This window comes from Bos mutus, chromosome 13, assembly GCF_027580195.1.
Source record: "Bos mutus isolate GX-2022 chromosome 13, NWIPB_WYAK_1.1, whole genome shotgun sequence".
In the NCBI taxonomy this organism is placed as follows: Eukaryota; Metazoa; Chordata; class Mammalia; order Artiodactyla; family Bovidae; genus Bos; species Bos mutus.
In genome coordinates, this window is record NC_091629.1 from 75235259 (window position 1) to 75256571 (window position 21313).

The 21313-nt window shown below is 45.9% G+C and overlaps 1 protein-coding gene across 1 annotated transcript in view; it reads right to left on the reverse strand.

The window, feature by feature from the left end:
- The window catches only part of SPTLC3 (serine palmitoyltransferase long chain base subunit 3), a 158434-nt gene that overhangs the window by 19177 nt on the left and 117944 nt on the right, over positions 1 to 21313 (reverse strand). Inside the window, exon 9 of the mRNA XM_014476477.2 lies at positions 17469 to 17595. Coding sequence (XP_014331963.2) covers positions 17469 to 17595 — 127 coding nt within the window. The remainder of the gene's footprint in view (positions 1 to 17468; positions 17596 to 21313) is intronic.

The following is a 21313-nucleotide window of genomic DNA, read 5'->3' on the forward strand; positions in this document are numbered from 1 at the left end:
TATCAACCCCACTGTCAACCTCGCCCCTCCCGTGAGGCTGGATAAGGTCAGGGATGGACCCAGCTGGGCAGATGACCTGTAGGGTGCCATTCGGCCCACTCGGGTTTCTAGCTCTGCCGACTTGAGGGATGGACTGGGTTTAACCTTCTCTCCAATGCTGTTAAAACAAAAACAGCTGGGGCCGGGGAAGGAAAACAAATAAAACCCTAAGCGTCCCACTACAAAGCCGTGCAGTCCCCTAATAAAAACAATCATCAGTGGAGTTTCCAAAAATATGCTTGGGACAACTCAATCTTCAGAGGGCCAGGAGGCACTGTGGACAGAGGACATGCCCAGAATGACCTGTCAGAAGCTAAAGAAGGAAAATTTCTTCTCTGTTGAACCATCGGCTGGCAAGAAAGAGAAAGGCATTTCCCTCTGTAAGGCTCTGGCGCATTTGCCAGCCAATACCAATGACACACTCTATTTTCTGCAGACTTTTCAAGCTCGCTGTCTAACAGAGGAAATGTGCATAGACCCAGATGCCGTGGCGGGGACTCATTTTACGCCCCAGGTTGAAAAGGGCACATACAGAGACACCCATGGCGCTCCCCCCCAGTGCAGAATGCAGACTGGGAGACCTCAAACCTGCTTCTTGGCAGCTGTGCTGGGAAAGGGTGGTGGGTAGAATCTTCCCTTAAAACCTGTCGCACAGTTTAAGAAGTTGATCTTTCTCAACAATCAAATTGATCCTCCAGGGTGCCCCAGCAGTGGCCTCAGAAGGTCTCCCCTGCCCCTCCGCTCCCACCCCAACCCTCCATGGCCTACCCCTCCCTTCCATTCATTTGTCTGATGCTCACACTAGGCTTCTCCTCCAGGCACAGGGAGGGGCAGGGGCGGCGGTGCTGGGGAGAGATCTTGGAGTAAAATTTCAACGTGGCAGCAGGAACCCAATGTCTGTTATTTTAAGCTCTGGACACCAGACAGGACATTTTGTTTCCAACACACTCTGGGGCAGGGAGATCTCAGGAAAGATCAAGAGGCTACAGAGCAGCAAGAATCATAAGAATCACATTAGCAGTGACAAGCTTCCCAGTGGGATGGCGAAAACAGGGTTTGGAGTGGTTTGCGGAAAGGAACACACGTTTTCATCAGGCGCTGAAGCGCTCCCTTTTGATGTCCAGATTCCAAGGTTACGGCGTGTGTTATGCTCACACGCACATGTGCCAAGGACTGCCCAGGCCTCTCCATGCCCCCATTAATACACGCAGGAGTGGCATTAATACACGCAGGAGTGGGACTGGGCAGGCTGGACGCTTTCGTTTCCGTGCCTCTACCAAGCCACTCACGGCTCAAAGACACCGTCTGGGGCTTAATCCACAAGGAGAGGTAAGAATGAGCATCCCTCGTGCAGCTACTATGAGCCAGGCTCTGTGCTTTTGGGTCCCCTTCACAGACGAGGAGACTGAGGCTGGGAGATGGCTTTTGCGTTACCCGGTGGACCCGGACATTGGTGGCGCCATCGAGTTTATCAGAGTCTGCTCTTTGAAGAAGCTGTTAAACTTATTCCCGATGAGGTATGAGTCCCAAGATTCATGGGTTCATGCATTTCACAAATGAAAAGCCTTCACTGTGTATCAGAGAAGGGCCAGCTGCTAATAAGGAGGAGAAGATAAAAAATTCTAGGGCTGTACAATAATCTACCAGTTAGGCAAGAAATAATCTACCAGTTAGTGCTTCCGAGGTGTTGCTAGTGGTAAAGAACCCACCTGTCAATGCAGGAGACATAAAAGACACAGGTTTGATCCCTGGGTTGGGAAGACATCCTGGAGGAGGGCGTGGCAACCCACTCCAGTATTCTTGCCTGGAGAATCCCATGGACAGAGGAGCCTGGAGGGCTACAGTCCACGGAGTCACAAACAGTTAGACATGACTGCAGCAACTTAGGATGTGCACATAGTCTACCAGTAGACTGGGCAGATATCAGATAATAGACACGGGAGAAGGGCTGTAAGACAGATAGAGGCAGTCAGCAGGCCTGTCACACAGCAGTGCTTCTTGAATCCTTACAGAATACGTGATATGATTTAATTTTAATTTGCATTTAAATAGAGAGCAGTTCCTTAGAAAGTTACTAATGATGGGGAATGAGGGTAACTTGGGAGGCTGGAGTCTTCTGGGAACCTTGTGAATTGGTGATTCTTAAATAGGGGAGCACACCAGAGTCTTCAGGGAATTTTTTGTTTTCTAGGATACTCAGGGGTAAGTCCCCATCTGCAGAGATCCTGCTCCAGCAGGACTGGTGTGGACCTTCTTGAAAGCCTTCCCCTGGGTGACTGTGGTGTGTACCCTAGTTCAAAACCAGCCCTTGTAGTCATGAATTATTGTGGCTGTTGATTCTATGAAGGTAATAAGGGTGATTCTAATTGAAGACCCTGGAGAGCAATTTTGTCTCCGAGTATTTTTGCGTTTTTCTGCTCCATCTACAGATCTGTATGTCAGCTTCCATCCACCCTTTTCTCTTTGCCATGAAGATGAGCAAGTCACTCGTGTCTGAGCATGAATTTACTGCTCTGTTAAGTGGGGATGGTAACGATCTGTCTCCTGGGACTTTGGGGAGACTGCTACTTACTGCTTTTCAGTGCGGTGGCTGCTGTGTGGTGGGATTAAAAGACAAACGTGTCTACTGTTTTTAAGGAGCTTATAGATGACGAAAATTAATATAATAATCACAAACGGTGGAAAATTGAATGCCCTGTGGAAGAAATGCTCTGGGAGTTTGGAGCAAAGACCCCGGAGGTGGCCAGAACACACCTTTTGCACCAGAGGGGGCTCGGTAGCCCGCTTGCCCAGAACATTTGGTTCACCGTCAGGAGAAAGGTCAGGGGAATAAGACCCAGAGGGCTATAGTTGCCAGCCTAGGAGCTGGTGGGCACTAGAGAGTCCAGGCAGCATCACAAACGGGGTACGCCATGTTCTGAGGGGGTTTCGGGAGAGGAGATTGCAGTGTGTAAGGGAAGGCTGGAGGTGGCACAGGAGGAGGCCAGGGTGGCAGCACAAATGGGTGAGAGAGGGGCTGCAGCGACGGCTGTGGCCAAGGAGAGATTGTGGCTGAGAATCAGCTTCTTGGAGTTCCTTGAAAGGGCTCCAAGAGACGGTGCACATGGAAGAAGCCCCTCGGCAGCCCCTTTGAGGCAGGGTATACAGTATTCAAACTCTCCGGTTCTCAAAGTGTTTGCCGGGCAGGTTGTACTGAGGAAGCCTAGCGGGTGGGGGGAAAAGGTGAGGTGGAGGCTCAGCAGCTGGGAGAACAGAGCCCCCACCTCCAACGTGCTTCCACGCCAACAGAGTTGAGGACTGGGAGCCTGATTTTCCTGGGTTCAAAATCCGCTCTGCCACCTTGAGCAAGGCATCTCATCTTTCTGCAACTAAGGTTCTTCACCAGTAAAATGTGAATAATGACAATGACAATAACAGTAGTAAGCATGTCCATTTCGTACCGTTACAAGGATTTTATTTTAAGCACTTTGGAGAGTGTCTGGTACCCAACTGGTCCTATAAGAGTGTTGTAAAGTTATACAACGATTTTATAACATGGGCTTCCATGTGCATTTCATCTGAAAAAAAATTCTATGGTTCAAAAAGATTAAAAACCGTTCATTTTCAGTCATCATCAAGCACTGAACTGACTTGCTTGGATTTGCCCTCTGAAGCTGTGGCCAGCAGAAGTGACCTGTGCTATCCACAGCCATTCTGGTTGTTCCTGTAACCTCAGTTTTTTGTTTGCTTCTTTTTCGTTTTGGTGCCTAGGACATGTGTTTTTATATGTTCTTATCTTCCAGAACTAAGTATTCACTAGACTAATATTCATTCGGAGTATTCAAGATGAAGCTTATAACTACTGGAAATCTTCACATAAAGTCCTATTTTACAAAGGCAAAATGAATTTTAGGGGCATTAACCAATACCTAAGACCTAATCAGGTTAGCTCTGAGAAAGGCCTGGGCTCTCCCTGAAGAAAGAGACTCAAAGAGGGAGGGAGGGGTCTTAACAGGGACATTCTCCACTGCTGACTCTGAAAATGGAGGGCATCACATGGTAAGAAATTCAAGTCTCCAGCAGTTGAGGTGGGGTCCCAGCTGACACACAAACCGGAATCTCAGTCTGGCAACCCTCAGAAACTGGGTTCTGCCACACCTATGTGAGCTTGGAAGAGAAGGGTGAGCTCCAGAGAAAGCTGCTGACACCCTGATTTCTGCCTTGCCAGAGTCTGCCCAGACTCCCGACCCCAGGAGACTGTGAGATTATAAATGGGTGTTGTTTGAAACCTCTGAAGTTTGAGACTTCTCTGGCAGTTCAGTGGTTAAGACTCTGTACTCCCAGTGCAGGGGGCAAAGCTTCAATCCCTGGTTGGGGAAATAAGATCTCACATGCTGTGCAGCCCGGCCAAAAGATAAAAACAGGAAGCCCTGAAACTTGTGGTCATCTATTATGCAGAAATAGAGAACTAATACATTCTCTCTAGCCCAGAGCACAGCCACAAATCCACCTGCTTAATCCTCCCCAGCTGTGGCTGGTGGGGTAACTGGTTTTCTCCCCAACTTCTCCAGACAAGAGTGGGGCTAGGGTACGGCCCCCAGTGTATTGGCGATTTTTGGTGTTCAGTTGAAAATGAACCTGTGACAGGAAAAACAAAGATCAATGTGTAACAGCAACTCCCCTTCACCCTCAAAGATCCTACAGCTGGAATCACGTTCTTCTCCAGTTGGACTGAACCGACAGAATTCCATGTGTGTTACATCACAACGCCCCATCTCCCCATCCACACAAGAGGAAACAAAAGTGAAGAGGAAACTTCTGCAGGACTCCTGGTGTAAAAGGATATCTTGTTTGTAGGATGGGAGGAAGGAAGTGGCTACACTATCCTTTTGCCCCAGTGCCATGGAAAAGACAAACAGATTCTCTTTACACTCGTGCCGTGGAAATCGTTTACGGCCTCAAAGCAAGTGCAGAATTTACTGGTCTGCCATAAACTTCTACTCTTGGCTAACTCAAGGGGAAGGAAATGAAGGGACAGAACATTATGGACCAGTTTTTGAGCCATTTCTGCAGAAGCAGACAAACTTCCCCTCCTAGGTAGGGTTCCCCAGGTTGGCTAATTCTGCTTATTGGATGCCCTCCCCACCCGACTGTGGTCCTGAAAACATGTGAGCAGCCATAGGGCAGAGAGGCAATGACTGGCACTTTGCTTGCTAACTCCAACCTTAGGTCGCTCCCCGCCCCCCAGGCCAGGTAGAACTTTCTGACCCCCCAGCACAGGTGATTAATCATGGACAGAGGCAGCCTCTCAGTTGAGAGCCAGCCGAGCGTAGCACCTGCCATCTGTTCTGCATTAACTGTTGCTGAAAGGCCAGTGGCCTGTAACCGTTTAGAAAGCACAGCCCTCTGCGCCTTCTGCCTCTTTCTCTGCATTTCTCTGTGTCTCCAGCTGGCAACCAAGGGCCAAACAGATTTAGGAAGCAGCGGCAGGGGTCTTCCCTGAGCAAGGCCATGGGTCTCAGATGCCAGGGGCTCCAGACGGCCCGTTTCAGGTGGGATTCTCTGTGGACTTCTCTGCACTCACGGAGGGACTGCAGAGGGACAGAACTAACAATGTGTTGGGGTTTCAGGGGTAAAAAGAACTTGGAGGAAGTGCATTTGTATTCGCTAAACTCCCTGCCAAGGTAGGTGCTGAGAAGACCTTTACAAACTCCGCCTCTAATTATCATGGCTTCATCTGCCTGATCACAGTCCTGTCTGGTTGTCCCTCTTTATTCCTCATAGAGCTTCTGGGTGAAGAGTAAGTTAGCAAGAATGGCCACAGGATAAGCTTGATGGTTTGGATGGAAAGGCGTGGTTTGCAGCCCTCCAAACAGCTTGCCCTGTGGAGAAGCAATATCTTAGAAGTTTGTGAATGAGTCTCATGTCAAATGCAAACAGCAGGAAAGCAAGAAAACTCCACTCTGGAGAGTGAATTGCTGTCACCCAGTATACTCCTTTCTTTCCGCCTTCAAAGTCCTAAATCTTCCCAGTTAGTATTCCCTTTTTTTACACCTATCAAACTCAAGTGTAAAAATATGTGTGCCCTGTTCCAGGGACCAGAGCAAAGGTCCAAGGTCACAGCTGGAAGGCTCGGGGGCCACTTTCTCCAAGTCCATGTCGGGTTAGGAGTGGGGTCAGTATCTCACCTGCCAATCTCACGATAAAATTTCACAAATGAGCAGGATGAATGAAATAATCCAGACAAAATATTTTAAAAATGAGGCATAGCTGGATTTTCCAGTGCAAATGCGTTATAGTTTAAGTCTCACTCTTTTAAGTTTCCTCTCCGGAGGATAAAGAAAAGAAAAATGATTGAGGTTCATAAATGAAGTTATTTGAAAGATCTTGCCATTTTATTCAACCCCTGTTAAGAATTGAATAAAAAAATAGAAATTTAAGCCTCTGGAAAATTTTTAAATAAAATCCCAGGTATGGTAGAGAACGATTTATGTGGACTGAATTCGCCCATGTGTACAAAACAGAAGCACGCAGTTTTTGATGCTTCCCAAAATAGATGGATGCTTAAAGCAATGTTGCATAGAATTGTATTTTCATATACATTCCATCTTTATATAAAGTTGCTAGTTTTATCTTCCTGCCTGGGTTTAGAATTTAGTTTTACCTTGATTGGTTTGTACCTGCTGGGTGCTGATATGATGAACATCAGAAGTTTGATACTTTTTTAGCCTCTTTGCCTCCTTTTAGTCCGTGTCCCCAGATAACCAAAGTGCGGCTGAATAAGAGAGTTGGGATGTCTCAAAATAAACCCACCCAATTCAGATAATTAACCCAAAGGCCCATGGTTTAAAATTGCATGTTTTAAATGGCAATATAATTTTCTGATAAAGATGCAATTTATAATTTTCTGTCTCATCACATCCTCCCTTCCCCCAAAATGTCCTGAATTTCTGAGAGTGTGTTACCACTTCCAAAATATACATTCTCCCCTGTTCTGGCTTGACTTCCAGAGCTGTTCCAATTTCACGTCTTTTTAGTTTCTTCTGGGAAGCATTATGCCCAGGGTCCACTTTCTGCCTCCAAAAAGTACACAGCATTGGGGAATTTAGCACCATCATAATGATAACGATCTCAGTACCTGCCATGGCCTGGAATCAGGTTCTGTGAAAAAGAAGCCGAAGTGTTTCTCGTAAAAGCCAGACTAGAAGCCCTGAGCGTCCCTATAAAGGAACAGACTCATCTTCAGTCTTTTGGACCTTGTTTTGTTTTGTTTTTTTCTTTAGCTACTTTTATTCCATTCCAGGTCAAGAGTTTATTTACTAAGTCAATAGAGAAAGATTGGGAAACTCTTTAAAATATACAATGTCTTCCCACAATATACATCCGTCAGAAAGGCAGGGGAAAGAATGTCCTGGACTGAGGTTAAGTACTGCGGCAAAGACGGGCTGGCTATTCAACGAACCCTTTCCTTCTCCAAGGCAGATGGCTAATTTCATTTCCCAGGATCCTTTGTGGTTAGGCAAGGTCACACGACCCAGTTCTACCAAGAGGATGTGGGCAGAAATGAAACATGCCTTTTCAGTCATGGCCCCTGAAAACGTCCCACACACAGGTCATCTTAGCTCCTTGCCCCAACCTTTTAAACCATAGATTGAAGCGGGAGGAGCCACCAGATGGAAGGAGGCTGGGTTAACATCCCTTTTGGACTTTATGTGAACAACAAATAAATGTCTATTGTGTTATGTGTTGGACTTCATTATCACAACAAGTTAAACTTAACCAAAATTGATCTTGTAAGGAAAGACACCATGAAAAATTTTCAAGGATTCAAAATCCTAACGACCATTTGCTTTCCGTTGGCTAAATGGAAACAAGGGAAACTCTAATTTTTCTGTGGGAAATTTAGTTCCTCAATCTCTCATTACTAGTTTCCAGGGAATGTCATGAAAACATGAAATTTCTTGATTGAAAAGGATCCTAAGTGCAAATCACCATTAAGATGGGGAAGAGGAGGGCAGAGGTCCCTCAGCATACTCAGTGGAAAAATGCCATACAGGAAAAAACCCTCTTACCTGTATTTTGGAAATACACTTCAGCTCGGACAGAGGATTAAGTGGTGCCAGTCTTTGCTGATTACTGTGTGAGTCAAATGCACAGTTGAGCTTTGGATGGTGTCTCCAGAGGAGACCTTAAGTGAGGGATTCAGCTACTACTTGGATAATTAAAGGAAAAACTCCATTTTTGCTTCTGTGATTTGGTAGCAATAACTTGAATTATCCTGCTTACTCATCTCTATATTAGATGGTGTCCAGAACAAGCCTTAGCATATGTAATCATGTAAAACTATTCATTTATCAAAAGAATAGAAAAGGAACTATACATTTTGGCTTATGCATGTATCTACCAAGGAAGTGATCATAAATCCAGTATTTGAACCAAAATAATTCTATAAGTAACCTTTATAGAAATGATACTATAATTATTTATAGAGAGTGAATAGAATTCAGGGAATCTGCTTAGCCTTAAATTTGGTCATTCAGTTTCCATTCATTCATATACTTAATGCTTGCATGCGTGCTCAGTCACTCAATTGCATCCAACTGTTTGCAACCCTATGGACTGTAGCCCACCAGGTTCCTCTGTCCATGGGACTCTCCAGGCAAGAATACTGGCATGGGTAGCCATTCCCTTCTCCAGGGATCTTCCTGACCCAGGGATCAAACTTGTGTCTCCTGAATTGCAGGTGGATTCTTTACCGTCTGAGCCACCAGGAAAGCCCATTTGATGCTTAAGGCACAATTATTAATAACTAACTAATCACTACATATTTGGAGGACTGGACTAAGGTGTGTGTGACTAACATAAGAGGCAAGGATTGCATGAGACAGAGGAGGAAAGGATTGTTTCCTGTCTGTGGCATCAAGACAGGGCTTAGAAGCCTGAACAAAGGTTCAGAAGGTGAAGAGTGGGTATAGTGGATGTGTGGGGAGAGATGAGAGTCTTCTAGACAAAGGAAACATCACAAGCATGCAGAAGGGTGGTACCAAAGCCTTGTGCATAGTTATAGGATATGGCCAAAGCTTACACTGAATGAGGGGGTGGGGCATCACTCATCCAGCCAACATATATCGCCTGAGGCTGAGACAGTATCACTGCCCTCATGGCACTTGTACTCTCCTGGGGGAGACAGACAATCACCAAAGAAACAAGAACATAATGCTAAGTGGTGATGGACCCTACGGAGGAAAATGGTATGGAATGAAGGAGTAGATAGTCACCCACAAGGGAGGGGGTGGTACTTTAGAAAGGATAGTTATGGAAGGTCTGGGGTTGCTGGCACAAGTTAGAAGGGTCACTCCAGCATCAACACCCCCCTATTCCAAGCTGTGCTGAGTCCAGGTTTCATCCAGTCCCCAGGTTTCAGTCTGAAGTTCTGAGAGAGAGCTGGAGTAGCAGAAAACACAAGGGCATCTGTGTCTGGTTTTGGGAGCAAGGAAGGTCTGGGTGGTGGCCCAGGGGTCAACAATGAGGAAAGTGGAAGTTGCTGGAAAGCAGAAAGGACCACCATTGTTTTCTTTGATTTTGACGCATCTGTGTTTTTAAACCTGATCTGGACTTCATCCACTAACATCATCCACCAAAATCATCCGCTTTCCCTTTTCCATTGTTGTTCCTTTTTGAACAGAAACCACAGTCCTCTTTAACCCTTTGGATATTCTCAGGAATAGAATCAGAGATTTTGCAGGGAAGGGGCAGAACACTCAGTTTTGAGAATAGTCACCATAAACCAGTGATGCTATAATCTAATCAAAATTTGGATTTAAAAGACATCACCTCCCTGCTTCAGGAGAGGCCAGTATGCAGAGGGAAAAAGAAGAGCAATCACATTAGCTGAATCTTCATTCCTTAATCTTGCCAAAGACAGCAGAGGGACGTGCAAACAGAAACCTGGGGCTGAGGTAACAGCTTCTTCACAGATAGAATGTTTTGAATACCTTTCAAGTCATGCAAGAAATAAAAAGAATCTCAGAAAATCAGTGTGAGGAGGCCCTCTGTTGGGGAGCATGTCTATCTAACACTTCCTCCTCAGATCTTGGGCTCATCACGATTTTTATTTTCTAAAGAGCCAAGGAAGCTCTGCTTGAGGAAGAATGCCTGTATCGGCACAATGACAGGGGTACTTAGATCTAATTTGGGGGGTCAGTTACCCCATCCCTCTCTTACTGACCTTCCTGCTAATGTTTACCAAAGCCTGGGTCTCACACTGAAATATTGAAAGTGGAGAATTGAGGTAAATATCTGGATAATATCTAAGTTTGATTTGTAAGACGATTGAAGAGGGAAGCTGGTAATACTATTTGTCCTATCTTTTTTGCAGCAATAATCCCAGAATATTATACTGAGAAAACATATTAAATTATGAAGGTAAGACAGCTTATTGTGTTTCATCCTGTCAAATCCTGTATTTACATCAAGGAAAAACACAATTCATTATTCCATCCTGCCACCCACCCTGCCACCCAGAAGGTCCTATTTAAGGGCAAGACAAGTGTGATTTTGAAGAAAACTAGAAGATTCTATTTTTAGAAGAATCTTCTATTTTCCTTTATTGTTTAAGCACAGGAGATTTTATTAGCAACAATGAAAATGTATTTTACCAAAGTTGGATAGTATATATTAGAAATTGGAACTCTATTTATTTTCACTTATATGTAAATTTCCACTACTCTGTCCTTTCTAGGGAAACCTTATCAGACACTCAATTATAAACACATCAAATATTGCCATGTATATGATAGCAAAGGGACTTCTCTGTTGGCTCAGATGGTAAAGAATCTGCCTACAATGCAGGAGACACAGGTTTGGGAAGATCCCCTGGAGGAGGGCATGGCAACCCACTCCAGTATCCTTGCCTGGAGAATTCCATGGACAGAGGAGCCTGGCAGGCTACAGTCCATGGGGTCGCAAAGAGTCAGACGTGACTGAGTGACTAACAATTTCACTTTTTTACGATAGCAAAAGTGGCTTTGTGATTCACAGAGTTGGTGAATTCCATCAGCCTAGCACTGAAGTAACAGCAGGAAAAGTTGATGAAATCACAGAGATCCTTTTTTCAACAGCCATGCTGGTGAGACAAGGATGTGTTAGCCAATGGAGCAATCCATTGTGTGTCCTGAGGTGGAGAGGTTTCTTCCATCCCTTTTTCAGGTGACTGATGTGAGTTCAAGTTTGAGAAGCATGTTTCTACACAACAGAACGGAACAGGGGGGCAAGCATGGGCAGAGGGAAGCATAAAGAGAGCAGAGGCTGGAATTCCGGCAAATGTAGCTGGGGAAGAGCACCCAGCAGTAAAGGAGAGGAAGGACAGACAAAGAAAGAAGAACCAGAAAGAAGAGCGTCTTCCACAACTAAGGGAAGACTGTCCTCAGGAAGGGAGGGTGAGGTGGAGATGTCCGTCCAGTTTGGCTGGGGGAGCAGCGGCAGGGTAGGCGGGCGGTGGTGCCCTCTGAGGGACAGAGTCCAGGGAAATGGCCAGAGGACGAAGGCTGATAGCTGTGCGGGGAGGAGAACGGGAGCTGGCACATGGGCCATTCTTTCCGGAAGATTTGCAGCAATGGAAGGGATGCGACTCAATGGCTGTAGGAACAAAAGGAGGGGTGAGGGGAGGTTTTTACGGGGGAGGAAATGATCAAGTTCATAGTTGAGGAAAGGGGCCAATGCTGTTTACAAGGTGAGAAGGAAGAGAATCAAGCACAGAGGTGTGGAGGAGATAAGGGTCTTTTATTTACTGAGCTGAAAGGGAAAGAGCGAAGGATTCAACAAATATTTGTTGAGAACTTGTCACTGCCAGGCACTGTTCTCAGTGTAAAGACTAAGATGAAACACTTGTTCTCCTGGAGTTTACATTCTAGAGAGGGAAACCAGAAAACAGGCAGATCTGTGGATTATTTGCCCGGTGCTCATGAGCGCTGTGATGACTGAAGCAAGGTGAGGAGGATTAGAGGGATGGGCGGTGGGTGTGCAGTTCAGCACCCAGCGGCTCCTCTCATGAGGCTGATTCCAAGCGGAGATGGGCGGAAAGTGAGGGAGCGGGCCACGTCGGTGTTGGCTGAACATGCTGTTCCAGGAAGACCAGCATATGCGAAGACCCTCCTCTGTAGTAGCTGTTCCCTGGGTTCCGGGAAAAGCGAGGACACTACCTGCTCTGAGCAGACCGAGCAAGGGAGCGAGCGGTGGGAAATGTGGAAGATCGCATCAGGAGAAGAAGCCTTGAAGGCCACAGTCTGGACTTTTATACTAAGATGGAAAACAGTGGGAAACTCTGAGTGGAGCAGTGATCCAGTCTGAGTGAGTTTTTAAAAAAAGGTAATCGTGCTTCTGTGTGGAGAATGTCACAAGGCAACAAGCGTGGGGAGTGGGGACTCACTCCAGTGATCCAGGTGAGAGCTGATGGAGGGAGTGGTGGGGCGCGAGAGAAGACCCGCATCTGGCTTTACGTCAAAGGAACTGCTGCTGGATTTGCTGCTGGAGCAGGTGTAAGGCCTGAGAGATGGGGAGATTCCAGGGTGCATAAACACTGTTGGAAAAACTAGAGAAGGAAGAGGAGAAAGGAATCGTTTGCCTTTATCGGGTGCTTACTACGCATCAAGCATCATGCCGCATTCACTATTCTGTATTACATCACTTAATCCTTTTACAACCTCAGTTTATAATGAAGGAACTGAGGCTGAGAGAGGGCAGGCAACTGGCCATTTCATGGAGCAAGTGGCGGGTCGGGGACCGGGCCTCACACAGTTTGGCCGCAAAGCACACCCCCTAAACCCTCCACGTGATACAACTTCTGTTTCCTCTGAGAAGTGAAAGGTTACCCAGAGTTGGGGGGACAGAGAACCCCAATTAGGGGTTCAAAAAGAATGTTGACTGATTAATTGAAAAATATGCATCAAAAATTTAAATAAATAGTAAGATGACAATTGTAGACAATGCTTCCTTCAGGGGAGTGGTTGGTGCAGCTTGGGGCTCACCCTCCTGTGGCTCTCTGGGCCATAAAGAAAACGACAGAGCTGCCATCTTTCTGGACCGCTACCAAAGCAGTGTCCATCTCTGGGCAATCCCCATCGCTGAGTGACCCCTTCTGCAGTTGCCACAACTGGCGTGGGACTGCCCCCCAGCTCCCAGTCCTATGAGACAAACATTCCCTCCATCTTGTTCAGCATAAACACTGACCTGAAACTGAGTGGGCCTGCAAGGTGAAAGTTGAATCATGGAATGTTTATTAAGCCAAGCAGTGGGCTGGATACTCAGAGGAACATCAGATTAATGTAAGACACAGATTTTGCCCTTGAGGGGCTCACAGTGTTGGTGTTTGGCTGGTGGACCACTCAATGTCCGGTAGGACGGAGAAACCAAATCTCCACTTTGGGTTCATTGTGCTGTACAGGGCGATGGGCCAGGGGATGAAAAGGGCCTCGGTGCTGGGGAAAGGATTGGGCAGCTTGCAGACCTTCAGCTCGTGTGTATTAGCTCCGCGAGGAGCCTGGCTGCAGTCAAGGTGGCTATTTGTGCATAAACATTGTCATTTCACTGGGACTACTATTTCATCTTTGAACCTTGGCTTCAAAGGAACACTGACCTTATTCCTGCAGCCTGCCTTTCTTTGAAGCGTATGGCTTTGCCTTGCAGATTAAAGTGAAGACATTCATCAAGGAACAGATCTGGCCAACCGCTCCCCAAACTCAACCCGAAAACAAAGCCTTGAAAGGCTCCTATCAGAGCAGGAGGGGAGAAGGCTGAAGATGAAGGCTCAGAGCAGGGCAGTTTCTCAGACCCTGTAAGGCAGCTCGGGCTTGATGTAGTGCAGTCCTTTGAGCTTTGGGCAACTTTACCCTGGGAGTTGGTCTATCTCTGCAGAAAGGGGTGAGTTAATGCAATGCTCCCAACCAGTCTTGTTTATCTTATTTAAAGCAGGCACTGTTGTCAATGAGGCCAGGGTGATCATTCACTGGGTGCCTTTGAATTCTTCAAAAGCCATGTCAGGCTGAACCGTCTGCAACTTGGCTGATGATTCTATCAATTTTCTTTTCTATCGCTTTCTTTTGTTCATTTCTTTGAAAAGAAACTGTTCAATCTTTCTCCCTGCTTCCCCTATCTAGACTCTGAGGACACAGACTGTACACATAGCTTTTTCTCTTATTTTTTTCTTTCTGTTCTCTCTGAAAATGGCAATAAGACTGAAGAGAGAGGTTAAAAATAATGACCAAGCAATTCTTTAATTAGAGGCTAAGAGAGAAAACTAAAGGAAATATCTCCCTCCTTGGAGGGAGAAAAACTGATGACAGATGGCTATCAAAGGGCTTACGATCATATCTTTGAATGTAACTTTTCTGGAGATCTTTTTGATCAAACAGAGTGAGTTCTGTTCGTGATGAAGTGGCAAAGCTGTCCAGAGGCAGAAAGGAAAAGACTGTCGAGTTGGGTATGTGTGAATCAACGGATGATGATAACATATACACTGCAGGCATCACAATATTGTAAAGTAATTAGCCTCCAAATAAAATAAATTAATTAATTAAAAAAGAAAACAAAAAATATATAACCTACAGGGCTTAAAAAGTCAGTGATCTTTATGAAGACATAGGCTAATTTTCAGAGTAAACTTTTTCTAGTTATTTGTCTTTAAAATAAGATCAATGGATAATTCTGGTCATCACAGTACAATTCATTTAACTTGCATTTTAGCTGAAGTCTCAAATAACTTTTTTTCATTAAGAAATCCATGCAGTCAAGAATATCATTAAGACGACTTTGCAAGAAGCCAGTGGTTCCAAACTAATTTTTTCACATAACCTGGTAGCTCATGTGGGGATGGAGACAGGTCTATTTTGAGTTTCAGTTTTAAAAGATTGAATAATATCTGCTTATTCATGTCCATATTCAGACCCATTAATTTACTACTACCACCTCCCCAAATTCAGGTGGGTCATGTGACTAGTTTTGGCCGATGGATGGTAAGCAAGATGATAAGCATTACTTCTAGGCTGATGCTCTTATTGGCTACCATGGTGACTGTGGAGGCCATGTGTTGAGACAGCCAAGCCTCAAGCCAGCAGAAGCCTGAGTCACTTCCATGAGGGGAAGTGGACAGAAAGTTGTCCAATTTGTGTTATATTTGATATTAGATCTATGCTACTAATACTACTAAGTCACTTCAGTCGTGTCCGACTCTGTGTGACCCCATAGACGGCAGCCCACCAGGCCCCGCCGTCCCTGGGATTCTCCAGGCAAGAATACTGGAGTGGGTTGCCATTTCCTCCTCCAATGCATGAAAGTGAAAAGTGAAAGTGAAGTCGCTCAGTCGTATCCGACTCTTAGCAACCCCATGGACTGCAGCCTACCAGGCTCCTCTGTCCATGGGATTTTCCAGGCAAGAGTACTGGAGTGGGTTGCCATTGCCTTCTCCGAATTAGATCTATGAGCAAGAGATAAACCTTGGTTCAGTTAAGTCACTGTGATTTTCCAGGCTTATTTGTTATACTGGCATAATTTAGCTTATCCTGACTAACCCAGGACCTGGACGGAAATCTAGTCTTACTTCATTCACTTCCATCATAAGAATCCTTCCTACAGCATCCCCGAGGTAGCACAAATACTTCTTGAACACTTCAGGAATAATACCAAGTCATCTAGCAAGCAATTATATAATGCTTACCATAGATAGAATTGTTTCAGTCATAATGAAATCTTGTATGTCTTATTTTATCTAATTCTCACAAAAACCTTAGCTTATCAATAGCCTTTCCATTTTGCAACTGGAGGAGCTGAAGCACAGAGAAGTAACTTAGAGTTGAACAGATCAATGAAGACACTTGCCTAAGTCCACACAGAAACTTAAGCAGTGTCCCAGGAATCAAGTCCCGGCAGCTGCTTTGAGTTCATCCCTTAAGCACTGCAGCATGCATAGACTGGAATCACATTTCCTTTTCACATAGACTATTCAGTAAGACATAGAATCATAAAAACCCCAAAGGCAAGGCTGGAAAGAACCGTGGAAGTCAGTCAATCATTACATTTTACATGGAGGAACAAAGTCACCTCAAATCCATTTTTTCTTTAGTGAAAAAGAAAAGTCTACCATTTCTTTTCAACCTAGCGACCTGCGGAGCCCTAGCGCTCAGCGGAAGGGCATCAGGGACCAGGGTAAGGGCTTCCCTGGAGACTCAGATGGTAATGAATCTGCCTTCATTGCAGGAGACTTGGTTTGATCTCTGGGTCGGGGAGATCCCCTGGAGAAGGGAATGGCTGCCCATGCCAGCATTCTTGCCCGGAGAATCCCATGGACAGAGGAGCTTGGCGGGCTATAGTCCACGGGGTTGCAAAGAGTCAGAAACAACTGAGCAACTAACACCTTTTCAAAGACGCTACGTTATCCATATCAGCCCTGTTCTAGTCCGTTTTATATAGTAGGTTTCTGGGTACAAAGTGTATGTGAATCAAGTATTTTGTGGCTTTAATAATATTAAACAATGATGGACCTCTTCATACTTTTACTGAAATAGTAGGCTCGCTCAGGACGTTGCACTAAGCACTGTAGGGTTTCACATCAGCTCAGAGGTGGGACAGGGCACACGGATGGTATAGCCCAGCGCGCAGTTCTGGGGCCAGGATAATTTGCTGCTTCTATAAACACACTCACTAGATTGCTTGACAGCAAGAACTCCCCTAGTCATCACTGTGCCCTATGGTGGTACACAGTAGAAGCTGTATAAACTATATCTTAAAGATAGAAGGTGAAGTCTAACAGCCCTTGATGAAAGCATATTTCAAAAAAAAAAAGAAAAAAAGAGTAAGCTCATTTGAGTCAAACGAGGTAGCACATCTTGGCCATGGAGACCCAACATCAGAGAAATGGCTGATCAATTATTGTTGTGAGTGTTTTCTCTGTATATACTTGAATGAGGAGTGGCGGATTCCTTCTCCCCAAACCCTGGTGAGTAATGATCGAAGAAATGAATTAATGAATGAATAGATGGGTGGGGGATTAAAAAAAGAATATTAAATTGACTAGTTCATTCTTAGGGAAACAAATGACCATCCCCAGAAAGCACAGGCAAACACACACCAGGCAGGCTTCATTTTAACACGACTAATTAAACAAAATCATCCACATTTGCTGATCACATGAAGAGGTAAGTTAGAAAGTGTTCATTGCTTTAAAAAAGCATTGCCCTGCTCACCCTTTCTGTGTGCTAATGGCTGTTCCAGTACATTTATGTACTCTGTACTACTACGCATTATGTACTATTAATGCACACATGGCTTAATTTACAAATTGGTTACATTAAGACAAAGCAGTATATTTGAGAAGGGGAGAGGTTGATGGGGCAGAAGGGAGGCAGAGAGGGGTCTAGGAAGGAATGAAAGGGAGCTGGGCTTGCTGCAGACCCTCTTACCTTCTGTGGTCCCATCTAGTCCCATGATGAGTTTCATTACTCTGATGATTTGCTCTGCTACCGGGGGGCTCATGGATGTGCCATAAGCAGCGCTATGGGAGTGAGTCCGTAAATAATCCACAAGGTCCTTTAACGAAGGAGGGAAATCCAAAAAGAAGGCAAATAAATCTGTGTTGGTGGACCCATCTCCACACATTACAGCAGAAGACATTTGATTCTTGAACGTGGTCTGATTTTCCAGGCGCATCACTAAGCTATTTGTTTTTTCTATCCATTCTTCTCAGCCTCTCCCTCAACAACATAGAAGGTATACAAAAATAGGAGCTCCCTTGGAGTTGAGATGTGTAAGGCATCTTCCCGACCCAGGGATCGAACCTGGGTCTCCTGCATTGCAGGCAGATTCTTCACATCTGAGCCACCAGGGAACCTCAAAACCAGATGTGTAAAGGAAAAACGGCCTCCTAGACATTTGTTTGGGTATCCAGGTCATGCGAGCAGTGGTTTAGTATGCAGGAGGGTACAAAGAATGATCTAGAATGTGTCTTTTTATTTTTGTCCTTGAGCGTAGTACATGAGCTTGTGCACAGGAAGAAGTAACGGCAGGGGAAGTAACAAGATATGCAGACTAATATACGCAGCGAGGCTACCAGAAGGCAGAGGAGAAAGAGGGGATGTGCTTCTTTGGAAGTAGACACGGGAAGCTCCACTGAGGCAGTGGGACTGCGTCTTGAAGAAAGACAAAGATATAAAGAAAAGTTCCAGTGTAAGGGTGCAGCAGAAGGGAGAGGAGAGATTGACCCAACGTGGAGATAAGGACAAAATAAACTCCAGTGTGCCGTGGGCTGGAGAGAACCACTGGGATTTTTGCACCGCAGTCTTAGGAGCACTGGCTGGCTGCAGGATGCTGGTCCCTACGGTGGTAGAAATGGTTCTCCACCTGCACGCCTGATCAGCCTGAACCTGAGGTCGGCGTAAGCATGCCAAGAGCCTGAAGGAGCTCCAATCACCTCCTTCTACAGCGGTGTGGTTAGGGGAGGCTGAGCGCTGGTGCCCGGGGACACTCAGCCCGGCTGGGAAGACATCCTCCTGGCTCACAGCCCAGGACCCTCGGGGTGCCCTTCAGAAATGCCAGTGTGCTCAGGATGGCTCTGAGTGAGCAGTGGGGTCCATGAAGCGGCGGTCACTTATCTTCCAGGATCATGAGACAGCTTAGAACCCCACTTCGGTGTCTTCTCAGTCACTGCCTGGAAGGTGACCTGGGGGGAGCTCTGCTTTGAGCGGGCCGTGTCCTCCTGACCCCCCTGCACTGGCCACATCCACGCCCACCTCTGTGCTTGGCACCATGCCCACCTGTCACTTTTCCCTCTCAGGGTGGGTGTCCTGGTAGCTCACAGCCATGCGTCCTTACCCAAGCATTTTAAGTGTACATTGTTTATCTTCCTATGAGCTAGTAACTAAAGTTATTAATGGCGTAAGTAAAGTACCTGAAGTCACTATACACTTTCCTAAACGTTCCCGCAGTAGGCAGTGGCTTGGCTCCCTGGCAGCTGGTGGTGTGATACGTCTGCCTGACCCCCTGGGGGACCAGGTAGCTCCAGTCCACCTGCCCTGCTCCCTTCGGAATGTCTTTTGTCTGCAGTCCCCTCTCCAGCACTCCTGCTCCCCTGACTTTCTTTCCCCTGCGTTTCACACTCTTGACATCCTGATTTTTTGTGTCTTCTTCCCTCTCCATCGTTCTACTCTGGTTTCCTCTTTAGGTCTTTTAATTTTAGACTCTCCATTCCAGTTTTTTTTTTTTTCCTCTCTATTTTTTCCTCTCTATTTCCTCCCTTCTTTCCTTCCCCCCCACCTCCCTTCCTTCCCTTCTCCCCACCTTTCTGTGCCCATTCCCACCCCCACCCCGCCTCCACGCTCCTTCTATCTTTCTTTCCAGCAAGTCTGTACAAGGAGATGCTCTGGACTATGCTCCACGTGCAGGAACCTGAGAAGAAGAGGAGGACAGAAAGCCTAGTCCCCAGCAGCCATTCTCCACTTGCACTAAAATCAAAATTAAGTTTTCTGTTTGTTCTTTTGTTTAGTGAATCTTATAAGCGTTTTCATCATCTGATGGAGGTAGTATCCGTCACTGACCACATGGTGTCCAAGAAGTTCACTTTGGAGCATGGAGGATGCGGGGGAGCATCAGGGAGAAAGAGGTGGTCATTTTCCAGAGGAGCTGCAGCCAGGCTGTTCTTCATGCTCCTCTATGAGCAGAAGCAGGGGTTTTCTTTCTCTACTGAAAGCTGGTACCTCCCAGCAGGATGCTGGGTGGGATGCAGGAAAAGGGATGATGTGGGCTCCTGTGGTCCAGGAAGGAGAGTTTTGAGGAGGTGACTTGGCCTTAGAGGATGAGTAGATTTGGATAGTTGCAGATGAGGGGAGAGGCATGGACATGGGCTAAAATTAGGGATAAAGATGGTATGTTAATCGGCACAGGATGGAGGAGCCAAATGAAGGCAGATGGAAAAGCTAGTGCCTCCAAGAAAGGTAATGAGGGGTTGTTCCCTCCAGGGCAGGTCTGACCTCAGAGTTACGAGATAGGCTCTGGAGCCTGGATCACTTAGGTTCAAATCCTGGCTCTGCCACTTGCTGATATGAGACCATGGGCAAATTACTAAGCTTCTCTGTGCCTTAGTTTTCTTCTCTGAGAAATGGGACAACAGTTATACTTTTTTCAGAGTCATTATGAGGATTAGAGCTAACATATACATGGTGCTTAGAAAAGCATCTGCTGCATAGTGAGTATCTGGTGCTGTTGGTGGCTATTGTTAATGGATGGCCAGCTCGGAGACTCTGAACACTTGGAGCATGAGGTGGGAGGAGGGGGCAAAAACCAGATACTTGGTGTGTCTTTATCCCAGCCTCCTCGTCCAGCAGAGGGTCATGCTGTATGCTTATGCCTCCACACATTGGTAGATCTGGGCATCAAAGATTTGCACCCCAACACTTCTCCCATCCTTATTGGGTGGTAACAGTGAGAGTGCAAAGAAAGGAAAAGAGGCATTTCAAAGAAGGGAGAATCTAGACCTGATGAAACAGTGCTTCACTACAGAGATGGATAGACCCAAAGCCGATATCCATGGGCTGCTTGAGGCTCCATTGTAAGAATTTTAAATGTATTTCACATGCATAATTACCTACAGTAACTCATTTTAGCTTCTCAGTAGCGCTATAAGTTAGGTACTATTTTGATCTCTACTTTATAGGTGGGGTCACTGTGTTAAGGAACAGATCAGAACATTATCCCACCAAAAAGTGGCTCGATAACAAGGATTTGTACCCAAAGAGTCTGGCTCTAGAGTTCCCCCTTCTCCCACCCTTTAGTATCAGATTATATTACTTCTTCAGAGCAGAGGAGCTGGCTTGGTACGGTGATGGGGAGGCCCTGGGGAGTGCAGAGAAGACTGTTCATCGCTACTCATGTGGTGTTTCCCCTAATCACAGAGACTGCACCCTGGGGGGAGGTGAGGAAGGGGAGAATTTCTAATACACACACCTGTTCACAGTTCTAAACCATGGATTGAATTGTATCAGTCTCAAAATGTGTCCTGTATATTCCTCTTATTTCTCCAAAGAGACTGGGACCTCCTTGAGAGTAGCAAACAGAGTTACAGACTTTATTATATACTCTCTTAAAATCTGTAGTGGTGAGTACGTTGCAGGGGTCTGGTAGATACTGATGGTCTAATGGAAATCAGAAGGGTTTTAGGGACCAAGGAAGGATGCTGAGGGTCCCTGAGGTTCAGTCAGGGGGTACAAAGCTGTATTCTTAGGAACTAGTCTAGCAATATTCTCTTAGCTTTGGC